Consider the following 21,545-nt stretch of genomic DNA (forward strand, 5'->3'; position numbering starts at 1 on the left):
TACAAAATAGTATGATAATTCCTGGTCTCGGCGAAAGCTCCTTAAGTTCTCGTAACCGCCAGCCACTCATCGGACAGTAATCGTCTGACTCTCGGCATCCTTCTCGGGGTCCCAGTGACCCACGTATCCATCTCTTCCAGTAAGATATGTCCCTTTGGCCTGCTCTTCCGCTGAAGCACGGAAGACAGCATGTTTCTTGTTTGTCCAGTCCAGGCCCTTCCAAACAATGCCTTCAGCGTCAACGAATTCAGCATCCATTTCAGGCCGCAAAAGATAAACGATGGAGTACTTGTGTCGTCCCATCTCATCTTTGTGAGGAATGATGCGATGTAAGCTTGACTCCAGCACGCCTCCGGAGATGAAGCGCAGCGCGTCTCCGACATTGACCACCGCGTGACCGGGCTTAGGTGCAATGTAATACCAGGTCTCCTCATTGGGCTTCAAAACCTGCAATCCCGCAACTTCGGTGAAGACAATCGAAAGACTGCCAGCATCGGAGTGCGCAATCTGCCCCACCTTGTCGTTCTCCACCTCAGCAAGCGTGTACTTGAGCAGGCCGAGGGCTGTAGGGCAGACAGCATTCTTCCGGTGGTACTGCTGGTACGCCAGATTGTCTTTCAGTCCCAAGGCTTCGGAGATTCGAGTGAGTAAAAGAATGCTCATCTCGCGGAAGCTCGACATAGCTTGCTTCAGTGGGTCAAGCTCATTGGCAATCACCTCCGGTCCAGGGAAGGATGAGGGATCGTCAATCTTAGAAATAGGATGCTCGAACAGCTACGTATGGTCAACCTCTGAAGGCGATGTACTAAAAGCGTAGTGCAGCTCACCATCAAACCTTCAAAGCCATCCTTCTTCCCCTCCACTGGTCCATTTCCATGACCGGCAGGCTTGTATCTAGAGAAAACAAAAAGGGTGGGTTAGTCGATTATGTGATATGTTTAGGTGGTCGAAGGTTAATCGTACCCCATAACCAAGTGCTCATCGTGATCTCTGTCGACAAGCCATCTCGACTTTTCTTCTTGGGGAAGATCGTAGAAGCTCGTCGCAAGCGTGTACATGTCTTGAACTTCCTTCATGATCCTGCCTGAAGCAACATTGCGACAGTCGAGGTAAAAGAAGCCAAGGTCTGTGCATGCTTTCAAGAGGTCTTCCTTGACGGATGCATCTCCATCCATGAGCTTTTGGAGAGATACAACTCTCAGGTCTGCATCCTCCTTAGCGACCTTTTCGGTGAGTGGAATCTGTGCAGACATGCTGGCGATAGACTTTCAAGATTGCAATGACTCAAACAAAGTATTGCTGCAGCTTCTTTACGAACAGAAAAGGCTTTCGAAACACGGCCAGGTGATATGTAGGTTGCCCAAGCTCAAGGGTGCCATGTTCATCAGTGGTGTGTACCAATCGCGTTGACCAGTGCGGGTTTCGGTATCTTGCCATTTTAGGAAGCACCGGAATCACACTGTCAGCACTGCGAATCCGGCCACAATCGCACCCTAATCATCCCATTGACAGTATTCCGAACATTTCAATTGGCTATGTAGTGAGGTGCAATGTGAGATTCATGATGAGAAAACATTATCTGGTGACCCGCTCGAACCTTATGTTCAGGGATGGCTTCCACCACATCACATGCATGTGACTTTGCTTCAGCCAGTCCAGATCTTCATTAATCAGGTGCAAATTGTATGCGTAATGCATTTTTGCCAAAATGAGATTAATCTCAACAAACGCAAAGCTAGATTGCCGCAGAATTTAGTCAACTGCTGTCATCGGCGAACGTGATCCTGGCTTTGATGGATGTCACTTACTTCTTCCCCAAACACCCGCGGGGTCCTAGTGAGAACGGCTGGCTGGCTTCGAGGTTGTCTACACGATTAGTGCCAATCCACCTCTCCGGCAAGAAGTCATATGGCCTGTGGAAATTATGCTCGTCGTGTGTCACTGTCCATGCACTTGTGTACACTTCGGTCTTTTGATTGTATGAAGTTAGCGAAGCTGGCAGAAGATTTGACTGTATGAAACTCACTCCTTTTGGAACCCAATGGCCGTCGATAGTTGAGCCAGGACAAGTCCGAGGAAATCCTTGCGACCCAGGCGGGTACATTCGGAGGCCCTCCGAAATTACCGCCTGTAAGTATGGCAACTGCTGGGCGGACATGGCAGTGATCTCGTTCAGCGAGCTGTAGTTACTGCGAATCTCGTGCTGGAGTTTGAGGTACGTCGCAGGGTTTTTGAGGAGGAAGAATGTTACTGCCGCTAGGAATGTCGCGACCGTCTCCCCTCCAGCAATACTTCGACCGTTGTCAGCCTGAATGTGCTCATGAAGTTGGAAACCCTGAAGACTCACACCAACGTTGACGCGTGTGCCGTCATCTCCTCTTGAGATACTTCTCCACTCTTTACCTTCTCCGATACATTTGTCAAAAAGTCGTGCCTCCCAGATTCACTTTGAAGCCGCCTTGAAACCATTGAGTGAGTCTAGCGTCGAGATGAAAGAGTGTGGTTACTCTACCTTTCAACCTTGGTACGGCTGTAGCCTGAGTGACGATCCCGAACGGATACGGTCAGACGAGGAAGCAGTCTTCTCCCAAGAGCGTCCAAAATGGGGTATCGGCGAAGGTTGTCGAGAACTGTGACGAAGAACAGATGTTCCACAATCATATCAGACCAGAAATGAGACTTCCCTAAATGACTGTGTCAGCAGACAATGGAATGAACTGCGGCGAACGAAGTCCAGTCATTACCCGTCTCTATGCAGTGGAAGCTCTCTCCGAACGCCATTTCTCCAAGAATATCGAACGCAACCATCTCAAACCACTTAGTCATGTCTAAACCCTTTTCAGATGTCCCATTCGACCCTAGTCGAGCAATAAATCCATCGACAACGCTATGAACTATGCTCTCTTGCTGCGCGAGTGCTTTTGTTGAAAAGGACGCCGACAAGTTCTTCTTCATTTGCGAGTGCCTTTTCGGGTCCCTCTCACTACCGACACAAAGAGATTCAAAACCAGATCCGTACATATCATAGAATTCGCTCTTCGTCATGGTCTGCTTTCCTCCTACTGCGTGGCCATAGATATCTTTCCATGACTGCACCGAAGCAAAGGACAGCTCGTTTGGAGAAATTCTGACCACAGGACCTGTAAATCATCAGTAGCGTTCTTACAGTTTATTATTTCAGTGTGCAGGTAGTTACCCAAACGTTCATGCTGCTTCTGGATTGCTAGGTGAAAATGACCACTCATGGAATGACGGATTCGCCAAAGCTTGACCTTCGTGTTAGTTCACACAGAAGCCCTCTCGTTTGTCTCGGACGCACTAAAGATGCCCTTGCCCAGAAAGGGCCGGGAAAGGCAGCCAGCGGGTGAAGAAGCACATTGTAAATCACATGATACGTCGCGTATAACACAGTCTGTCATTTGTTTAGAGTCGTCAAATGTGACGTTGAGAACGGATGGTAACTTACACATATCAGAGCAGCGACCCACACGACATGGATGGTCTCGATATTGTACCCGAAAGGTACTATGTTTCTCGTAACAGCCATGATGTGAAACTCGTCGTATCTTAGGAGTCTACAATCATCGAGGCACCTGAATGCAATGACCCAGAGAAACATGGACCGGTCTCGCAATATCTTCTAGAATCACGGTCCGTGGTTGAGAATGGGCAGAAGCCCCAGCGGAGTTTATCCAAAACAGGCATTAGTCCGAGTCCGGCTCCACCTCAACGCCGGAGCGCCGGTCATTCGGAGTTTCGATACCGGCAGTGCACTGGCAACACTGTTGATGCGCGCGCCAATCAAGAGCAAATTGGTATTGTATTGGTATCAATGAGCTAGTTCATTCCCGAATAACATCTCCTTCGTGAAAAACCAGCGCTCTTACTTCAATGCTATGTCTCGGCTCTCGATCCTCCATTTCGGGATCTGTAAATGCTGCATGTGGAACCCTTCTCGCCCGCCCATCCGTCTTCCAGTCGTAGCACTTGATGAACATGACCTCCTCTGGCGTCTGTTGACTTTTGTAGTACCACCTATGCGCCTTGTTCGGCAAAATCGTACACGGTTCTCCCACCCAATCAGGATAAATCAACTTGACCGGAACAATGTCTTCGTCTGGCACCGAGTGAGAGTCGCAAACCGCAAGAGGGTCCTTGTAGATGGTTCTAATCGGCCTCCAAACATTGATGAGTTGGAATCGGGACTTCAAAAGTCTCGGGCCGTCTTCTCCCAAGTGTCGTCTGACCTGGTTCTCCGACGCCCATTCAGATTGGTCGATATGGGCGCGCTTGACGGGCCGTCTTTCGTCGTCCGAGCTAGCAGCTGTGGGATTCGGTCTTCGGATTGTGTGGTCAAAGATGCAAATACGGCTCGCTCCAGTACTAAAAGGTATCAGCACACGTCCCGTAAGAATGCGATGACAGAACGCTTACACTTCAAAGAGCAGTTTCTCTACTTCTGGATAATACAGATCCTTGATTCTCTGGTCGTCGATAAATTCTTTCTCTTGGCTGATATGGCGATGCAGTTGGAAGCCATGGCTGTCGAGCGTGTATTTGTCTTCGCTTCCAGTGATGTCGGTCACGACAGTCTCAAAGTCGATGGATGGATGGACAAAGGTGCTTCTCTTCCCCGCGATGCTAGGTGCATGCTCAGTCCCATCTCCAGGGTCCTTGTAGTAATTGATCGTGGTCCGGACGTTGCGTGGGACAACCGATGACGATTTTGCTACCTTTTCATCGGAGGTTGCCATGACTGTCCGAGTCGCATCCCAGCAATCAGTGCAGCGCGAGATAACTTCAATGGTAAAGTTTAAAAGTTTGACAGGAACTTAATTCTATTCTTCGGGAACGTGGGCAGAAGAAGGGAAGTACGTAGGGGGCCTCCAGAAGATGGGACTTTGACGAAGTGAGCCCGATTAGGCAAAAGGCCGCTCCAATCATTATAGCCCATCAGCCGGGACAACCTTGCACCTCATAGACAGACAATCTGGAAAACCGCATGCACGGCACGCAGATCATCATCAGATGGCCTCATCCCATCTGATAAGGACGATATCTATCCCACGTGGCACACGTGGCGGGCATGCATTGAGTCGTCACCTTCATTGCTCTCGAGCTCAGTTTTCGATTTGACAGCTATGTCGATAGCAACTTTGAAAAGTCCCATGAGATTCCAGAAATTTCTTGAGGCTTCCAGGTTCCCAAAGCTTCTTTGACTTCACTCAAGCTCATTTCGTGGTGGGCCTAATGCTCCAATGCAGGAGGAAGTGTTGCGCGATGTATTCACATCAAACGTGCGATTGGCTCAATCTCATGATTACGCCCAGGTCTTGAATACCGGAAGTAGGATTGTCCGCCCAGATATTTCCGAGGTAATTGAGACGCAAGGGATTGGCGTGATATTTCCCCGCAACCTGCTTACCGCATCACCAACGTCAAGTTTGCCGCGACAAGAACGTCGTGCTGGGGTCTTCTTGCGCCACTGTGAAAATGGATACGTCAAGTCAGTATGAGACGCCAAGAGCGTCCCCAGATACTCAAGGCAGAGTTATCATATCAGGAACACCAGTCTTGGAGAGCCGTATCATGTCTGAGGGTAACATCGAGCTCGGTTCCATTACTCTGCCTCCAGCAGAATCGAATGAGCCTGCGCAGCAATCAACCAAGACTGACATCGTCGATCAATCCTCGAGACTTCCCTTTGGTCGGCTGATGTCCGCTTATCTCTGCCTGGCAGCCATCTACTTCATTCAAACACTTGACATCAACTCCGTCGCGACGGCACTCCCAGTTATTGCACGATCTCTCGGTGCAGGAAATAGCATCACATGGGCAGGAACAGCTTACCTCATGGGACAGACCGCCTTCCAGTCTCTGTACGGACGCCTCTCTGACATTTTTGGTCGCAAACCGGTATTACTCGTGTGCATCGGCTTTCTCGTCGGCGGCGATCTCCTTTGCGGCTTTGCTCGCACTCCGTTATGGCTTTATGTCTGCCGAGCGCTGAGCGGTGTCGGCGGCGGGGGGATAAGCTCGCTGGTTCAGATCACAGTCAGCGATCTAGTGAGCTTGAAGGACCGTGGAAAGTATCAGGGCATGCTGAGCGCATCAATAGGTCTCGGCGCCAGTACTGGTCCTTTCATTGCAGCTAGCATGTTGCGCAAGGGCAATACGGGCGGTGTCGAGGCATGGAGATGGATATTTTGGGTTCCCCCTATCCTCGCCGCTGCGTGTGCGACAACCGTCTGGTTTTGCCTTCCGCTGAAACCCGTCACTGGGAGTTGGCGCGAGAAGTTGGCCAAGATCGATTGGTACGGTCTGGGTGCCGCAATGGCAGGAGTGCTTCTCCTCTTGGTAATTGCTTTCCGCGTCATCTTGATTCGCCAATATCTGCTAATAAGTTGTAGATCCCTCTCAACTCAGGAGGGAGTATTTGGCCATGGCACAGCGAGCATGTGATCACAATGCTCGTTTTGGGTGGCTTCTTCTTCGTCATATTCGCCGTCATTGAGAAGTCAGTGGCCAAAATACCGTTAATCCCGCTCCGTCTATTTGGCCAGAGGTCGACTGCAGTCATGTACGTTCAGAGCGCTTTGTACGACTGCGTCTGGCAGGTAAACCTTTATTTCCTCCCCATCTATTTTCAAGAAGTCCGCGGGTACAGCCCGTTGAGGAGTGCGTCTCTAACCCTACCTCTTCTGCTGATTCACAGCGCTGCTGGGGTGGCATCAGGTCCAATTATGAGTAAATCTGCGAGGTATGAGCTTTAAATCGAAAACAATCCACAGCTTTAACAACAGGCGTGCAGATACGCACCAATTTTATTCATCGGCATGGGTTTATGGACTCTGGGATCGGGTTTGAAACTCGTCTTTTCACGCACGACTTCTATCAGTGTCTACGTAACGGTTCTTCTGATTGAAGGAACCGGAATCGGTTTCGTCCACCAGCCAGCCTTGGTAGCCCTCCAGGCCCTCTCAAAGCCCGAGGATCGCGCTGTTGCGACTTCTACGAGAAATCTTATGCGGATGCTTGGATCCGTGGTCGGAATGGCTCTTTCCACGGCAGTTCAATACTCCGTAATGAACTCAGCTCTACCGGCAGACCTGCCTGAGGCAGTTCGATCAAGTGTAACTGGTGGAACATGGCAGCGTGGAGACGTCGACTGTCATGATTGGGAACAGGCAATTTTGGATGCCAAGATGAAGGGCGTCCACATGGTCTTCGCCATGCTTGTACCGCTGATGGTCATTTGCCTTGGAGGATGCTGGTTTATCCCAAACGTTACATTGATGGGTGATGAAGAACGTCGAGATACACAATCGGAGCAGAGACAGTAGGTCGGATGCGCAATGCATCGATTGTTTAGATATGAAGGCATCTTCCGCCTCACGTTTAACAGAGGGATAGTTGACTCGCCAACAGAACCTTACCTGCTGGCATGATCAGCTCATGTCATTACCAATAATCTCCCTCTTAGATACTGCGCCCCTCTTTCGTTGATACCTGTACTAGTTGTTCATGTAATCAGCCTGCCCTCTGGTTTGTGGACAATGTATTGACAGAGTTTCCCATGGTCCGGACCTATGAGCTTTGGGCACCTGGGACACCACGCAGCCCCTTATTCACTCAGACATCAGACAGAAATAGCCGGGGTTCAATTTGTTTGAATCAGTTCATATAACTGACAGACTCCTCCTGAACATCCCCTCTCCGATCACGAGACGTCAAAAAGGCACCATTCAACAGTCGATGATTGGCTGTCAAGCGACGGCAGATGGTCGGTGTCAAAATATCCGGCCACTTTTGCTGCAACCGTCTTGGCATGTGCCAATTTATAAATCTTCCAAATTCGTGTTGTGATTTCCTATTACATGAATAACACCTCCGCATTTTCCAAGACGGATGTGTGTTGCGCTCGATTTGGTTGAGCTTAATAGGCTAAATCTCCACAATTCGGCAGTTCGAGAACGCCCACGTTGGTTTACGAGCGGACTTTCTATTGGTTGTTTGGACGCCTTAGAGGTTGTAGTGAAGATATGTGAAAACGATGGAAATACTCGATTACGGCAGTGAGGGAGACCGAGTGACGAGATGTGAATACCTATATAAGTGGCGCTGTTTACACCTAAATAGGACTGAAACCCTCTGAACAACACACCAAACACAACAATAGCAATCACAGATCTTCTTGCGACCAATCCGTCCCCAACATGAAGTACATTCTGGTTATTTCTGTGGTGCCTGGCGCTCTTGCCTCTCTCAACTGCACGGCCACGGCAAATGTCAAGACATACTGCTGCCCAGACACCAACTCCGAGGTAGTCAAGACCGGTCCCGCGGGCGCCCTCATCATGATGGGCTGCGCCGCCGACAACACCAACAAGTGTGTCTATCACTTGACACCCATCATGGCCTTCTTTCTAATGCAGATAGGAACTGGTACTGGAATTACAACGGCCTGTACACGGCCTATTCGACCCAGTTCAAGGACTGCTACCTGAACACCATCCCCTTCAACGATCTCAAAGGTGAGCTTCTTCAGTTCCTCTGTGCTCTATTTGAGGGAGAGAATCTTGAATTTGGCGGTGGAAAAGCTGACATGGATGGCGTGACAAAGTCCTTCCGGACTGCAAGGACGATACCTACGTGCTCGACCTCACTCGTGGCAAATCCGGGCCCCTTGACAAGTGTAACCCCAACTGCGTCAGCCAGAACAAGTTTCCCGCGAACACCTACTTTGGTGATCGACAGAAGGAGACCAACATGGCTTCGGACTTCCCGCGTCCGGGTGGGAGCGGTGGTGGGTGGCCATGGAGGGGCAGGCAGCGACGGACTTGAGCTGCGGGAGCTGTTCCGTTAAGTCGATGAGATGGAAGTATTAGGTTTAGGGACACATTCTCTTCACGTTGGAATTTCCTTGTTAATGATAGGTTGAGCAAATCAATTATAGTCGATCCAGCAGACTTGCCTGCGTCTGATCCGAGTACTAGCATTAAAGAGGGTGAAGGTAAATATCCAATCAACGCCAGATTTCCAAAAACAACGAAAATCAAAAAGGTATCAAAAGTAGGCCGTAACAGCATATGGTCCGAAGTCTCCAGATCCAATCTATCCTCTCTTATTATTTTGCCGCTGCCACGGCCGGTTGCGTCTGGGTGGGAGGTGCCGCCGCCACAGGAGGAGGAGGCGCAGCAGAACTCTCGCCTCCTTCGTGCCCGTGCCCGAAAAGCTTCTTTATACTCTTGGGGTCTTCGATAGCGTCCAGAGCCTTTTGCGTGGTGCTCTTGTGCCCATGCTCCCCCGCGCCCTCCATTGCCTCTAGCTCGCTCTCGCCCGAGCTGAGAGAGCTGGAGCTGGGGCTGCGGTTGAGCACCATGTTCACCATCTTGCCCTCCTTCTTCTTGATCTCGACCTGCTCCTTCTTCATCTTCTGCAGCTTCTCGTCTTCGCAATGCATGACGACGATGCCCATGCCGGGAAAGTTGGCCTCGAGGAACTCCTTGAGCTTCGGGAGGATGGACTTGTCGGGTCGGTAGGTGCCGGAGTCGTTGTCGATGGTGAGCTGGTAGTGAGCGGGGTTGTGCGGGGGGTGGCCATTCGGAGGGCCGCCGGGCAGCTCTTCTGAGGGGTGCGTCTTCTCTTTAGGGTCGGGGTCCTCCGAGGCATCCGGCTTTTCGAGCCGGCGGACGAAGAACTCGCCTGAGCAGGCGATGTAGGTTTCGACGTCGCTGTGCATGGTGTGCTTGCTAAGCATGTCGATGCTGAATTCCTTTCCGGTTTCCGTGAAGCGGAACATGCCGTCAAGCGTCAAAACGTATGTGAAGATGCGGCCTCCTTCGTCGAAGTGGACCATCTTGAGGAACTGGAGGGCTGCCTCCTCGGATCGTGCTTTGAAGACGCCGTACTCGGTCGAGCTGTCGAAGTTGTAGACACGGTTGTGTTGCTTGTGTAAGGCCTTGTTGAGGATCTTGCCCCGCAGACCACTCTTTGCGAACATGAGGCCGATCATGGGCCTGAACTCAACGTAACGGTGGTAGAGTTCAGGTGGCACTGGGCCTGAGAGCTGCATCTCATTCGATTGGAAGCTAAAGAGTTAGAAAACACATCCCGTAACGGCACTTTGGAGAAACCTACTCGTATTTGGTCGTCTTCTTCTTGCTCTTGTTTTCGTCCTCGTCGAAGAGTTGGTCAGACCGAGCGTCTTCATCCTCGTCCCTATTGACCTTGACACCGGTGAGGCGTCCGATCATGGGGCTGAAGTGCTTGAAGTAGGTCGTGGGGCCCACGGTGTACATCTGCGCGTGAGGGGGATTCGACTTCCCCAAGACTTCCATACTAATCCATAGCCTCGGCGACATGTCTACGTTAGGGTCAAAGTGGCTGGTGATGGCCTTGAAGAAGTACGCGCGCTTGCTACCCATGCGCTTCTTCGCGATGAACTCCTGGCCAGGTTGCGGGTAGCCCTGCCAGTCCAATCCCACATACGGCACGCGGACAGTGACATTGCCGAGACGGTCATCGTGGTCGGGGTAGTCTTCATCGTAGAGCCGACACTTGATGATGAAGCCATCGGAAGGAATGTTAGCGACAACCCACTCGTCGTTCCACACGGGCTCGGTCGTAGTTCTCTCCGTCTTTGTGCGATGCGTCAGGTCTGGGTCCTCTTTGTGTCGCTTTGGGACAGCTGCCTTGAGTGTGACGTGGATGTAGGGGTCCGACGATCTGGTGCCCAGGTCTGCAGCCGGCAGGTTCGAGGCTTTGTGGAAGATGAATCGCACCGTGTACCCGGGAGGCGCATCTGGGAGGGGGGTCTTGTCGAAGCCGCCAGAAGGTTGGGTCTTGTCCTTGACCTTCTCTTTGCTTTCGGCATAGAGCTCCTTAAGGTTGCTGGAGCGATGATGCGGCTTCTCGTCGGGGGTCTTGTGCCCGTCAGCATTGGGATTCTGCTTACTCTCGATTCTGTCCTCGAGAGCCCCCTCCTTCCGTCGCGGCAACCCGTCCCCTTGAGTTGAGGGCCCACCGTTTGCTGACGGGTCATTGCCCTCAGTAGCTATTGCAGACGGTCCGGCTGCTTCCAGAGATGTGCCGTCCAATGCGGTACCGTTTGCCGCATGGCCGTTGGCGTCTGTCGCATCCGACGTGCCGTTCGGTAGATGGCCGTTCGTCGTCGGGCTGTCGGTAGCTGAGCCATTCGGCGCATAGCCGTTGGGAGCATGACCGTTCGGCTGTTGCTCAGGAGCCTGAGCCGACACGCGAGGCTCACTGCTCTGGTCAAGAGGTGCGGTCGCATTAGAGATGCCAGGCCCATCAGACGGGCCGTCAGAGTGTGGATGCCCGTTGGGCCTTTGCTCTTCCGCGGCCGACATTTTCCGCTGACAGCGAGAGGCGATGGGGGCGGAAATAAGCTTGTTTGATTTCCGAGGTCAAAGCAGGCGTCGTGGCTGATGCGTGTTGTCTCTCAAGATCGGGCGCCAAAACAGATGGCTTGAAGAGGACCCTGGCGGTTGGCTAGACTGGCGAGATCTGAAGAAAAAGCCGATGGTCGAAGGGAAAAAATAGATAGCGGCGGGAGATCCTGTAGAGACCCTGCAGTGCAGCGCTGTCGTGGCCGTTGCCAAGACCGCAGATCGGTTCTGGGGGTGGTAACCTTGCTGGGCTGGGAATGCCGCGTGCCAATGATGTCTTCAGTGGACCAGAAAGCTTGGCATCTGGCCCGTGTTTTCCGCTTTCAGGGAGCTGGCTGATAAGATGAGGGGAGCTGTGGCTTAATTGTGCGACAGACAAAACCTAGAAGAGAGTGATTCAATGGCGGGCGTTTGGCTGGCTGTAAGGGTGATTCGTCTTTGGAGTAAGGTATCCAATGTCAACAGTGACGTGGTTGTAGGACGGTAAGGTAAGATGGGAAAAGACTGCAGAGATTGCATCTACCTAAAAGAAGAGGCGCGTGTTGGCTGGGGAGGCAACCAGGGGGGGTTAAAGAGAGATAATAGGTGAGGGGCTGGGAGCAGAGGTGAGGGGAGGGGGGGTCTAAGGTTATCACAGGCCGGCTAGCAGCCAGCCAACTGCGGGAGAGAAAAGAAGAAAAAGCCCGCGACAAACTGAGAGCACCTCAGAAAAAAGAGCCCAAGCTCGCGATCAACAAAGCGTCGCAAGCACCATCCAGCTGGCACTGGAAACTGACGTCATTTGGACAAGATTCGGTGGTAAGGTGCGGCTAGAACGTGCCGAAGCCGGGGTTAGCTTGTCATCTTGGCTGCTACTTGGCTCATTGGTCCCTGCTAAGCCTGCTTGGCCGCAGCTGACCGGTTTTATCCGACTTGCCTTCACATCAGCACATGTTTCACCATCACGAGCCTTCCAACCTTGCATGTTGGTTGCCTGTACGTAAAATCTTATGTGGAGAGACACCCGCATTCTGGAAGCCGAGGGGCCCGTCTTCCAAGACTAGACCGCCCATTACTAGGCAATTAGCTCATGTCTTGCCCGTTTAGGATGGTGGGGCACAAGGACGCCTCCGATTGTTCTGCAGGATCCGAGAGACCGGCCATTCGCTCCGTGTCTCGGCAAAGACCCACTGCCACTCCGGCCTGCCTCCGGCCCGGTCCGGAAGCTTCTGTAAGTGGCTTGTTGCTGTCAAAAACATTTGACAAAAACATTTGATCAAGATCTCATGTCATCCATCAAGGCTTCCAATGACACGGATGACTCAAGGAGTAAGTCCTCAGGCAACCGCACAGAGATTGATAATTGCCTCAATGTCAGTACGCATAGATGATATAAGTCCTTGGACTAGGAGAAGAAATGGGCTGCTTCATTGTTTCACATCATCGATTCAATTCACGAGGACGGTGGAAATGCCTGGTTTCTTCCAAGCTTTGACGTAGGATAAACATATGCGTCCTGCAAAAGTATTCATTTATGGCCTCGTGAAAACAAGATTGGTTCAGTTACGCGCTAGAAACAGCGGTCTCACTGAAGGAATACTCATCAAAGACTTGAATAAAGCTTTCTTCCAGCGGACATACCATGGCGCGCTGCTAATGGGCAGCAGCAAAGCCGCAGTCTGCTCACCAGCCGCACTACACCTCAGAAGCCTGCCCTCGACGACATAATCAAGGGCACAAACGAAACAATTTCAGAATTCCTGAAAACCCTTTCTGCCTCTAGATCTTTCTCCCTCTCACCATCGTCAGCTTTGCTGTTCTTTGCTATCGACACCACAACCTCAGACTCCCTGGCTACTTCGGAGCAAGGCAAAGCAAACATGGACGACAGCAGTAAGTGCTTCATGAATCCTCATTAAAACTGACGTGGAACTCCGCGACCCATGACTTCATCTACCTCGAGAATGTAGCTGGTGCTAATTGTGAAAGTAGACTCCCACTTCCAAGACCGAAGAAGCATGGAGGGCACCATGCAGTACGTCCCGTGAGCCCTTGTCGCTTACACATATGCCTTCCTCGATACCTGGACTGACTTCCTTGCAGGTCCGAGTTGGCGTATCCGGAGGGTCCTCTTGTCCAAAGCGACGATGCGGTCGACCAGGGTCATGCCGTGTCCAACTCGGCTCCCTTGCCTTCTCCCATCGCCGATCAGGACCAAGAAAGCAACACCGCCGGTGACAACATCATCGACGAGGTCGATCGAGCTGTCTACCAGTTGCGTGATGACCTACTCGACCCAGAGATGCTCTCGGATTCTTCTGGCTACCAGCCAACCGGATCGATCCCAACGCCCGTTCGTTTCCCCATCGTTCCCAACTACATCGCCGATAACAACACCACTGGCCAGCCTGGAGTATTTGACCCTTTTGCCAACGGCTTTCGTGCTGGCACCATCCCAATGGGCAATTCTGGTTACTTTCATTCGACGGGCTTCCCCAACGCTGCTTCTATCAACGCTCCCATCCACAACGTTCCGATGGCCAACATGGACACTGCACGTACCGACACCGCGTCTTCCAGCATGAATGCCATCTCTACCGACACTGCGCTCGTCGACGCCGCTTCTCTCAATGCCGCTCCTCTCAACGCCGCCCCCGTCAACACTCGTCCTGCCAACACCAGCCCTGTCAACATCACCCCAGTCAACGTTGCCCCATCCAACGCCGGTCCTGTCAATACCGACCCCGTCAACGCCGCCCCCGCGAACGGTCCTGTCGCTGTCACTTACCAGGGACATCCCATATACAGTCGCCGCCGCCGGAACCGCATCGGCACTCGCGGCTGCCACGTGGGCAGCAACGGCATCGATCGGCCCAGAATTCCAGAGCCGCTCCCCATCCCTGGACCTCCGGCCGGAGCCCCTCCCGGCGTGACCTATCCTCTCTCTCGAATGTCATACAGGCCTCCTGGAGCTCCGTTCTACACCAGCAGCGGCCAGAAGCGGTTTCCCTGTAATAGATGTGGTCTCGTGCGATCCAGAGAAGATGAAACCAGATTTCATCTCCGTGATGTGCACTACCGCCAGGAATACAAGTGGATTCATTACGGAAACCATGAGCAGGGCCTCTACTACTTCGGCATCGACCAGTCCAACATCGACTGCCCCAACATCTAGGGCTAGTACGTCACCCAATCTGGCTAAGGGGGTTTGGAAAGGCAACTGGGACATGACGCTCTTGGTGGAATGCAGCGCACGGGGTATTGAGGCCAAGAGGCCTTTGGGATGGAACTAACGGCCGTTCCTCATGGATTCGCTTGCCGCGCAGAACTAGCTTGTTGGCAGGCTCCGTGGCCTGCTCTTCAGATGCGTTGTCCATAGATCTCATCGGGCCTGTAGGGCCATCGTAATTCAAGGCAGATTACAAGCATGGTTCTCCATAAATGTGACGGAATGAGTGTGTTGGATTTTCTACTACGTGGAATGAATGCGCGATGGCCACCTAAGTTGAGTTGTTTGCGGGAAATGAACGGTGGATACTCAGCTGAGAGACTCAACAACCTTGGACAAAGGAAACCATCCATACGTCGGTCACTTCCAGGAAGGATTCTCCCCTTAGGTGTGACCAGACATTCCCATGATTCCATCTAACACACCACCTTGAAAGACCACCGAGGCTGCGTCTGAGTGTTGAGACAGAACCAACCCTTAAAGGTCCTCGGGTTCTTGCCACAAGTCCCGTCCTCGTAAGTATGAACTGTTTCGCAGTTGTCAGCATGGATCCGCAGACCTCCTCGACAAGATGGCTCACTGAAGCAAGGGCCGCGGATAACTTTGATTCCACGAGTGTGGGCAGCAAGCGCAACACATTGGTTACGGTTGTAAGTTCGATGGGGCCCGCCGGAGCCCGAGTTGCACGTGTTGGTGGCAAAGAGCTGCAGAGTAACGGTGCCGGCCTGGCGGGCTTCGAGGTCCTCCAAGTCTCTGGCTTTGACCTCTTCGACTTCCCGGGTGGGAAGTTCATCGATCTCTCGTGCCATGATGTCTTCGGGAGCTCGAGCGGCGACTTCGGCCACTGGGACCTCGACTCCGACGGCCTCAGGGGCGGGTGCTGTGAGAGCAGAGGGCGCCAGGACAGCGAGGACGGCAAGGGCGGCGGTGGCGATGTTGGTGAAGAGCATTTTGAATGAGAATGTGCTGTTTGAGTGTTTGATTGGTAGTGAAGTGATTTGTTCGAGTGTATCTGAGTTGGAAGGGAGAAGATTCAGGAGGAGAAGGGCAAGAGACCTGCCGAATTTATAGTTGAGTTTGGAGTGATGGTCGTCTATCGTCTTACAGAGACTCGGAAACTCTATCATCATCTCCAGACAACTTGATCGAGTCTATAATAAGCTGACATGCTCAGCACAGGCTGCTTTCGACCGCTTGGCGATTTTGCTTGTCGCCCGAGGCGTCGAATCATGCCTCACTTTCTCATATGTACGTTCGTAAGCAATTCTGTTGTTGCCTCAAAGGCCCATCCGGAATGGGTAAACAGAAGTCGTGGATATGACTCCTACACGCATTACTTCAAGCAGGGTATCTCTTAATCGGCAAGCACTGTGCCTTGCTGCAGACATGGTAAGGAACGCTGGGAACTTGCTAGATTTGATAGAAACTTGTTGTAAATGTGTTGCACTTAAATAATCACACTCTCTAAGATAAGCTGATATTGAAGGTGTATCAGGACCTCGAAGTTAATGTACCGATCGGTCGAATAGATGTCAACTGTGGCGGCGTATTAGTCTCCAGCCAAGCGTTGCGAGAGACAGATCATTTAGTTGGATGTAAAAGGTGCGCCTCCAGGCGGCAAATTGCGAAGGAAAACTTAGAAAGGAAGACGGATTGGATGTAAACCTCAGAACTACATTACTACTAAAAACACTAATTACCTAGATATGGACATGGCTGCTTAGGACGAGCAACGGTTGAAAGGCACCCTGTAGTGCAAGTATTTGCAACGCTTCTTTACGACTTCTTGCAGGATTTCTGTCATGTGACCTGAATTTCTGTGATCACGGCCAGTGACAATTGACTGAATCTGGAATGCTTTCCCAAAGCCCTCATACTCGCAAGAAAGAACAGCGGGAGTTTCAAACCTTCAATAAAAACCATAATGATGGATCCAAACGTGAATATTGAATCAATAGCCCCATGGAGTAGGCTTTTCCATCTAACTTGCTTGGCGGCGTCCTGTAGTGTCTCGCTTTCTATCTCAGTCTTCAAACAGACGTAACAAGGCACACGAAGTCGATCTATTATCTCTTGGCTTATGACCAGGATATCGACTAGAATGATCCTGATGCCTATGCTATCTTCGGTCAAAGTCCCTGGTAACATGAAACCCGGTGAGGGTAGAACGGTAACCAGTTTGTTTCTTAAATGGAAGCCCTCATGGTATGACTACGGTAGAACGCATATGAGTGGTCTGCCATTCTCGGGAGTCAAAAGTGCCTTGTCTCAGAGAGTGTTGGGATCGACCTCCCCATGGGATAAACTGCGGCTCGGTGCGATGGTCTCACATTGGATGCGCAGGCGTCGATTCCATGAGACAAGTCTTCGGAACCACCCGTTCTATCAATTCCATTTCTGAAGAGAGTTGGAGATCTGCAGCTGAGATTCTGCATGTTTTCATCACGTCTGCATACTAATTAGTCATTGCGTTTGTAATATGTGTCGACATGTCCAAGTTGGTTGCTTCATTGCTCTTATCACGGGTTGCCTACAACTTCTGCCTGTTTCTTGGCCGGAGTTTGGCTCTCCTGGGAAAATTGATGTCCACGCTCACACTCGTACGTCTCCCAGCCTTTCACCCGTTTCCGGCTTGATGTCTTGGCTGTAGTGCCGCAGTATCGCCTAGGTGATTTACAAAACTCGACAAAATGCTTGCACACTCAGTAGGTCTAGAAAATGCGATGAATTTTATCTATACCTAAAGTTTGTGAGATAATAGTGAGCCCCCTTATGCTGACCCATAGGTGGTCGAAATCGCCTCAAAGGCGGGCTACTTAGTTTAGCAGAAAGACAGACTGATAGAAAGTGTACGACGCAAATAACTGGGTAGTTGATGAAGTGCGGCCGCCGTGGCCAGGAATGCAGGAAACTCTCTCGGCACATTTGTGCAGGCCTTTTTCACTGCATTCTTAACCCACCCCGAGGCAATCAAGCCTACAACACCGCATTATCTTGCGGCATCTCGGATAAAGGCAGACTGCAAACTTAACCCCTCCAGAGGCAGCGTCCCAATCAGGACTACCAATGTCTACTTCGTCTACATCACAAGGCACTCACAGCACAGTCAACGAGTTGCAAACACTCAGGACATATCATTATGCTCGCCATCTATGTCAGTCTTGGAACACCAGACGCCTCGGCCCAAGTATGCACGTAAAAGTCTAGCACGGAGAGTACCCATTTCCAACCACCAAATACCAGCCAGCCAGCGCTTGTCCCTCCTCATTGCCGTCCGCTCGCACAAAACAAGCTTCCCGGGAAGGGTCGCCCCTTCAAATCAGGTCTTCGTGCCCGGTGTAAAGTCCCCGCGAACCCGACACTTCTATCCGGGTATCAATCCATAACACAAATATGCCGCACATCACCCCTTGGATTTCCAATGTCCGCTCGATAGCGTATCAAACTCCGGGTCAGGGGAAGTTGTGCGTCGACGAATGCCCTCCCAAGACCCCAACGCTCCGGGCCCTGCAAAGCCTCTCACACCCCTGCTAGTGGTATTCCACGAGTGGCAAGAGCCAGCGTACTCTACCCGATGCTACTCGGAAACGATCTTTTTATGTGGATGTATCCGGCAGACCGTGTCTTCCCAAAATCATGGTGTATATCAGGGTATCAATCTCGTCAAATTGCAGCAGGTGCTCTAAGAATCGCCACCAGCAGGTCGTGATCGCTGTGCTACCACTTCCCGTGCGTAAAACTCTACCAACATGGTTGCATACGCCTCCAGGTCTTCAACGGGGACCGCAAGTCGGAAGTCGTTCAACAATAGAAACTGCAGCTCAAGATGATTGAGCTCGGCCAGAGGAAGTCCACCGACCTATAAGCTGTTAGAGATGTGGTCACATTGCGTCGACACTTGACGTTAACATACCTTTGCGTATCTAGAGTTAGTGTAGAATACGTCCGAAAAGAACTTGCTCGCACAAGTTACGCCCGCAATAATTAGCCGGTGGATATTAAAGCTGTCAACAACAAAGTATGTCGCCGGCCCGGAGGCTCCCGGGGGCGTGGGCTGCGGAACGATACCTCCGTCGGTAGGAGTCGCCGTCTTCTCGTTCACGTCTTCGTCATCGGCGAGATCCGAGTCCGTCTCGTCACTGTCTCGCATGTCTACGTCTGCAGATTGCGGACGCGACGTTGACTGAGAAGTTGGCTGCCTTCGGGCCTCCTCATGCTTGACCACCATCGCGTTGACTCGTTCCGTCATACGGTCAAAGTATACTAATAAACTCAAAAAGACTTCGTACGTGGTGGGGCAGTACTTGTGAATGCGGGAGAGATAGCTGAGAATGGTGATGGCGGGGATATTCTTGCCATGGAAAGCAAGGACCGAGGTGCTGAGAGGGCTCATCGGAGTGCCGTTGCCTGACTCGTTGTTCTGGCTGGCTTGCTGTTGATGCGCCACGTTTCGCTGCATGGCATCGTGTTGCAAATCGTTGGTTGTGGTGATTTTCGTAAGGAGAGCGGCCACCATTTCGATAATATCGCCAATGGGCATGGCACTGATCTCGTACTTCATCTGCTGGAGGGGAGGATCGTTCAATATCCCAGGCCCATTGCCCGTAACCATATCTGCCTTGGCAAGGCTCTGAATGTGCGCCAAGTCGCGCACATGAATCGTGGTCTGGCCCTGAGGCTGCTGGCGGGGAGAAGAGGTATCGGACATGGGGTACGAGGGAGCGGCAATGATGTCGCCGTCGGAGGCAGGAGAGGGCTGCTGTTGGTCTTGGCGCACGGCCGGAGTAGAGCTCTCAGGTGCAGCTACAGCAGCCACATGGCTGGTATCGTGAGATTCGGTGGCCATGCATGCGGGGCTCTCGGCATGCTGAGGCCTCGCTCGAGTAGGCGAGGAGGACGAGGGGGGCGAGGGGAAGCGAGATGCTCCGGCACTGGGCGGCGCGTGCTTCTCCGGGGGTTCGGCAGAATCCCAGTCGGGGCGTCTTTGACGCGGGGGAGGAGTGTTTGTGTATCTAGGGCTCGCAGAAGGGCGTCTTTGGGTAGCGTCTCTTGAACGACTGGCAGATCGGTAGTGTGAATCGTGCGAGTGTTGGTGCTGAATGCCAGAGGCGGCGATCATGTTATGGAAGTGGGAGGGATCGGATACGAAGTCACCGATCACAGCAGCCATAGCATCGTATTATTCCAGAACGGACTGAATTACGATTAAGGGTGTTGGAAGCGGCAACTGCGGTGAAACTCCTGTTAGCAAGACTGCATGCCCACAATGTTATTACGAAGAAAAGGAGGAGCAGGTGTCGGCGAGAGCGAGCGAAAGGAAGACATGATGACAATGGTGGGTTGGGTATTTGGATTGGAAGGAGTTGACGGTTGCGTGACGATGCCCAAGGCTCCGGCAGTCACGACGAATGCCGGCCGCGACCGAGTAATCGAGGCTGATTCGATGGTCGCACTCGTACGATGACGAACCCGTGAGGCAAGGGTCATCGTCCCCGAGCGACGGCTTATCTGCCATGGCGCAGATTGGTCGGGCAGGACTGGCGGGACATTGACCAGGGCCGCTGCGCGCCCACCTGGAAGTTAGGCGAGCAGCAACGGTCGTCAGGCAGCCGAAGAAGCTGTCGAGCAGACGATGCTCTTCCTCGTTGCCCGACGAACATGATGGAGCTTCGACTACCACCCAACCAGCAGGACACATTCTCTTGCGCAGGTACGATCGACGTCACATTTGGGTATGTGAAAAGGAGAGGGCGATAAGGGAAAAAACCACGTGCGATTGCAGTGGCAGGGAAGGTGACGGACATGAAGAAAGCGCGGCGCGGGCGAACAATGCAAAAGCACTCACCTAAGTCGTCCAACGAGGGGAGAGAGGGCCCGTCGACAGGCGATAATTCTAGATGGTATGAATAGATGTAACGGGGCGAGGCAAGAGATTCGACGCGATATTCCAGCGGCGTGTCTCGGTGCTATGTTGGTGATGGAGGGGAATTATTGGACCAAGTGCAAACAAGCAGCAGGGTCTCGACGGGTGCGAGTCGTAGTGGGCAAAATGTTGAGGGGTTTAGGTGGGATCGAGAATTCGAAAGCGCTCAATAGACAGTGGAAGCCAATGCCGAGCGGGAAACAGGCAGATACGGGGGCGTCGGGTCTGAACAAAGACGAAGACGACGGAGGCGGTGATGGCGACTATCGCGGGAGGAGAGGGGAAAATGCCGTGTCGGGCTCGTCTGTCGGACGGTGGACTCGGCGAAAGTCGCGATGCTGTTTCTGTTCCGTTTCGCAAAACGTGTGCGATAAGTCCCGAAAAAACACAGGAACAAGGTGAAAAGAAACCCTCCTTGTTGGATGTCGTCGTACGTCAGGTCTGGGGGAAGACGAGACGATGTGAGAAAAGGTAGGTGGACTGGGGGGAAAGAAGTCGGGGGGAATGACGGATGGATGGATGAACAGAGAAGGCGGGTGGTGGTGGTGTTGGTGGTGGATGCGAATGGAGGGATGGTTGGATACCTAAGGTCAGGTAAGGTGCGGGCGGGAAGCTGAAGCAGCAAGAGGGCGTGGGCAGCAAGAGCAGCGACGACAGCGACAGCGACAGCGACAGGGCAGCAGCAGCAGCAGCAGCAGCAAGTGCGATGCAGTGCGGTGCGGTGCGGTGCGGGAGACAGGTACCTCTACCTTCCAGTGGGAAGGTACGGCTACAAAAAAAAATGGATGGAGGGGAAACCACGTCTGTGGCCTGTGCCTGCCCAGTGCTGGTCCACGTCTGTGTTCGTAGAAAACAAGAGTGGATGATGGGCCGGGCTGGAACTGGGACTGCACCGGGACTGGGACTGGGACTGGGACTGGGACTGGGACTGGGAGCCACCCGCAGCAGGAGCGCACAGGCGTTGGGTTGGGCTGGAGCTGGACGGTTGGTCTGGCTCTGGCGC

General features: G+C 52.4%; 9 protein-coding genes across 9 annotated transcripts; 3 read left to right on the plus strand and 6 right to left on the minus strand.

Moving 5' to 3' along the window:
- Positions 1 to 66: 66 nt before the first annotated feature.
- On the minus strand, positions 67 to 1,253 carry GCG54_00010648 (Oxidoreductase vrtI; the record flags this gene model as incomplete). The annotated part of the gene is made up of 3 exons (XM_045410567.1): positions 67 to 774; positions 828 to 894; positions 964 to 1,253. The coding sequence occupies 3 exons, from the start codon at positions 1,251 to 1,253 to the stop codon at positions 67 to 69; spliced, it is 1,065 nt and encodes a 354-aa protein (XP_045258135.1).
- A 322-nt stretch (positions 1,254 to 1,575) lies between these two features.
- GCG54_00010649 (Isotrichodermin C-15 hydroxylase) lies at positions 1,576 to 2,469 on the minus strand (the record flags this gene model as incomplete). The annotated part of the gene is given in 3 exon segments (XM_045410568.1): positions 1,576 to 1,735; positions 1,809 to 2,335; positions 2,350 to 2,469. The coding sequence occupies 3 exon segments, from the start codon at positions 2,467 to 2,469 to the stop codon at positions 1,576 to 1,578; spliced, it is 807 nt and encodes a 268-aa protein (XP_045258136.1).
- Positions 2,470 to 2,508: 39 nt separating this feature from the next.
- On the minus strand, positions 2,509 to 4,754 carry GCG54_00010650 (Cytochrome P450 monooxygenase aclL; the record flags this gene model as incomplete). The annotated part of the gene is made up of 6 exons (XM_045410569.1): positions 2,509 to 2,684; positions 2,745 to 3,140; positions 3,289 to 3,412; positions 3,467 to 3,525; positions 4,064 to 4,383; positions 4,435 to 4,754. The coding sequence occupies 6 exons, from the start codon at positions 4,752 to 4,754 to the stop codon at positions 2,509 to 2,511; spliced, it is 1,395 nt and encodes a 464-aa protein (XP_045258137.1).
- Positions 4,755 to 5,493: 739 nt separating this feature from the next.
- Positions 5,494 to 7,343, plus strand: GCG54_00010651 (putative transporter C3H1.06c; the record flags this gene model as incomplete). The annotated part of the gene is made up of 3 exons (XM_045410570.1): positions 5,494 to 6,357; positions 6,411 to 6,760; positions 6,812 to 7,343. 3 exons carry the CDS (start codon positions 5,494 to 5,496, stop codon positions 7,341 to 7,343), a joined length of 1,746 nt encoding a protein of 581 aa, XP_045258138.1.
- Positions 7,344 to 8,216: 873 nt separating this feature from the next.
- GCG54_00010652 (uncharacterized protein) lies at positions 8,217 to 8,844 on the plus strand (the record flags this gene model as incomplete). The annotated part of the gene is made up of 3 exons (XM_045410571.1): positions 8,217 to 8,389; positions 8,440 to 8,534; positions 8,624 to 8,844. 3 exons carry the CDS (start codon positions 8,217 to 8,219, stop codon positions 8,842 to 8,844), a joined length of 489 nt encoding a protein of 162 aa, XP_045258139.1.
- A 283-nt stretch (positions 8,845 to 9,127) lies between these two features.
- On the minus strand, positions 9,128 to 11,372 carry GCG54_00010653 (uncharacterized protein; the record flags this gene model as incomplete). Its single annotated transcript, XM_045410572.1, has 2 exons — positions 9,128 to 10,091; positions 10,141 to 11,372. The coding sequence occupies 2 exons, from the start codon at positions 11,370 to 11,372 to the stop codon at positions 9,128 to 9,130; spliced, it is 2,196 nt and encodes a 731-aa protein (XP_045258140.1).
- Positions 11,373 to 13,270: 1,898 nt separating this feature from the next.
- On the plus strand, positions 13,271 to 14,565 carry GCG54_00010654 (uncharacterized protein; the record flags this gene model as incomplete). The annotated part of the gene is made up of 3 exons (XM_045410573.1): positions 13,271 to 13,283; positions 13,383 to 13,434; positions 13,494 to 14,565. The coding sequence occupies 3 exons, from the start codon at positions 13,271 to 13,273 to the stop codon at positions 14,563 to 14,565; spliced, it is 1,137 nt and encodes a 378-aa protein (XP_045258141.1).
- A 470-nt stretch (positions 14,566 to 15,035) lies between these two features.
- On the minus strand, positions 15,036 to 15,569 carry GCG54_00010655 (uncharacterized protein; the record flags this gene model as incomplete). Its single annotated transcript, XM_045410574.1, has 1 exon — positions 15,036 to 15,569. The coding sequence occupies one exon, from the start codon at positions 15,567 to 15,569 to the stop codon at positions 15,036 to 15,038; it is 534 nt and encodes a 177-aa protein (XP_045258142.1).
- Positions 15,570 to 18,301: 2,732 nt separating this feature from the next.
- GCG54_00010656 (PHO85 cyclin-6) lies at positions 18,302 to 19,789 on the minus strand (the record flags this gene model as incomplete). Its single annotated transcript, XM_045410575.1, has 2 exons — positions 18,302 to 18,478; positions 18,533 to 19,789. 2 exons carry the CDS (start codon positions 19,787 to 19,789, stop codon positions 18,302 to 18,304), a joined length of 1,434 nt encoding a protein of 477 aa, XP_045258143.1.
- Between the last annotated feature and the right edge of the window lie 1,756 nt (positions 19,790 to 21,545).

The sequence above is a fragment of the Colletotrichum gloeosporioides genome (genome assembly GCF_011800055.1).
Source record: "Colletotrichum gloeosporioides strain Lc1 chromosome Unknown consensus_89, whole genome shotgun sequence".
NCBI classification, from domain to species: domain Eukaryota; kingdom Fungi; phylum Ascomycota; class Sordariomycetes; order Glomerellales; family Glomerellaceae; genus Colletotrichum; species Colletotrichum gloeosporioides.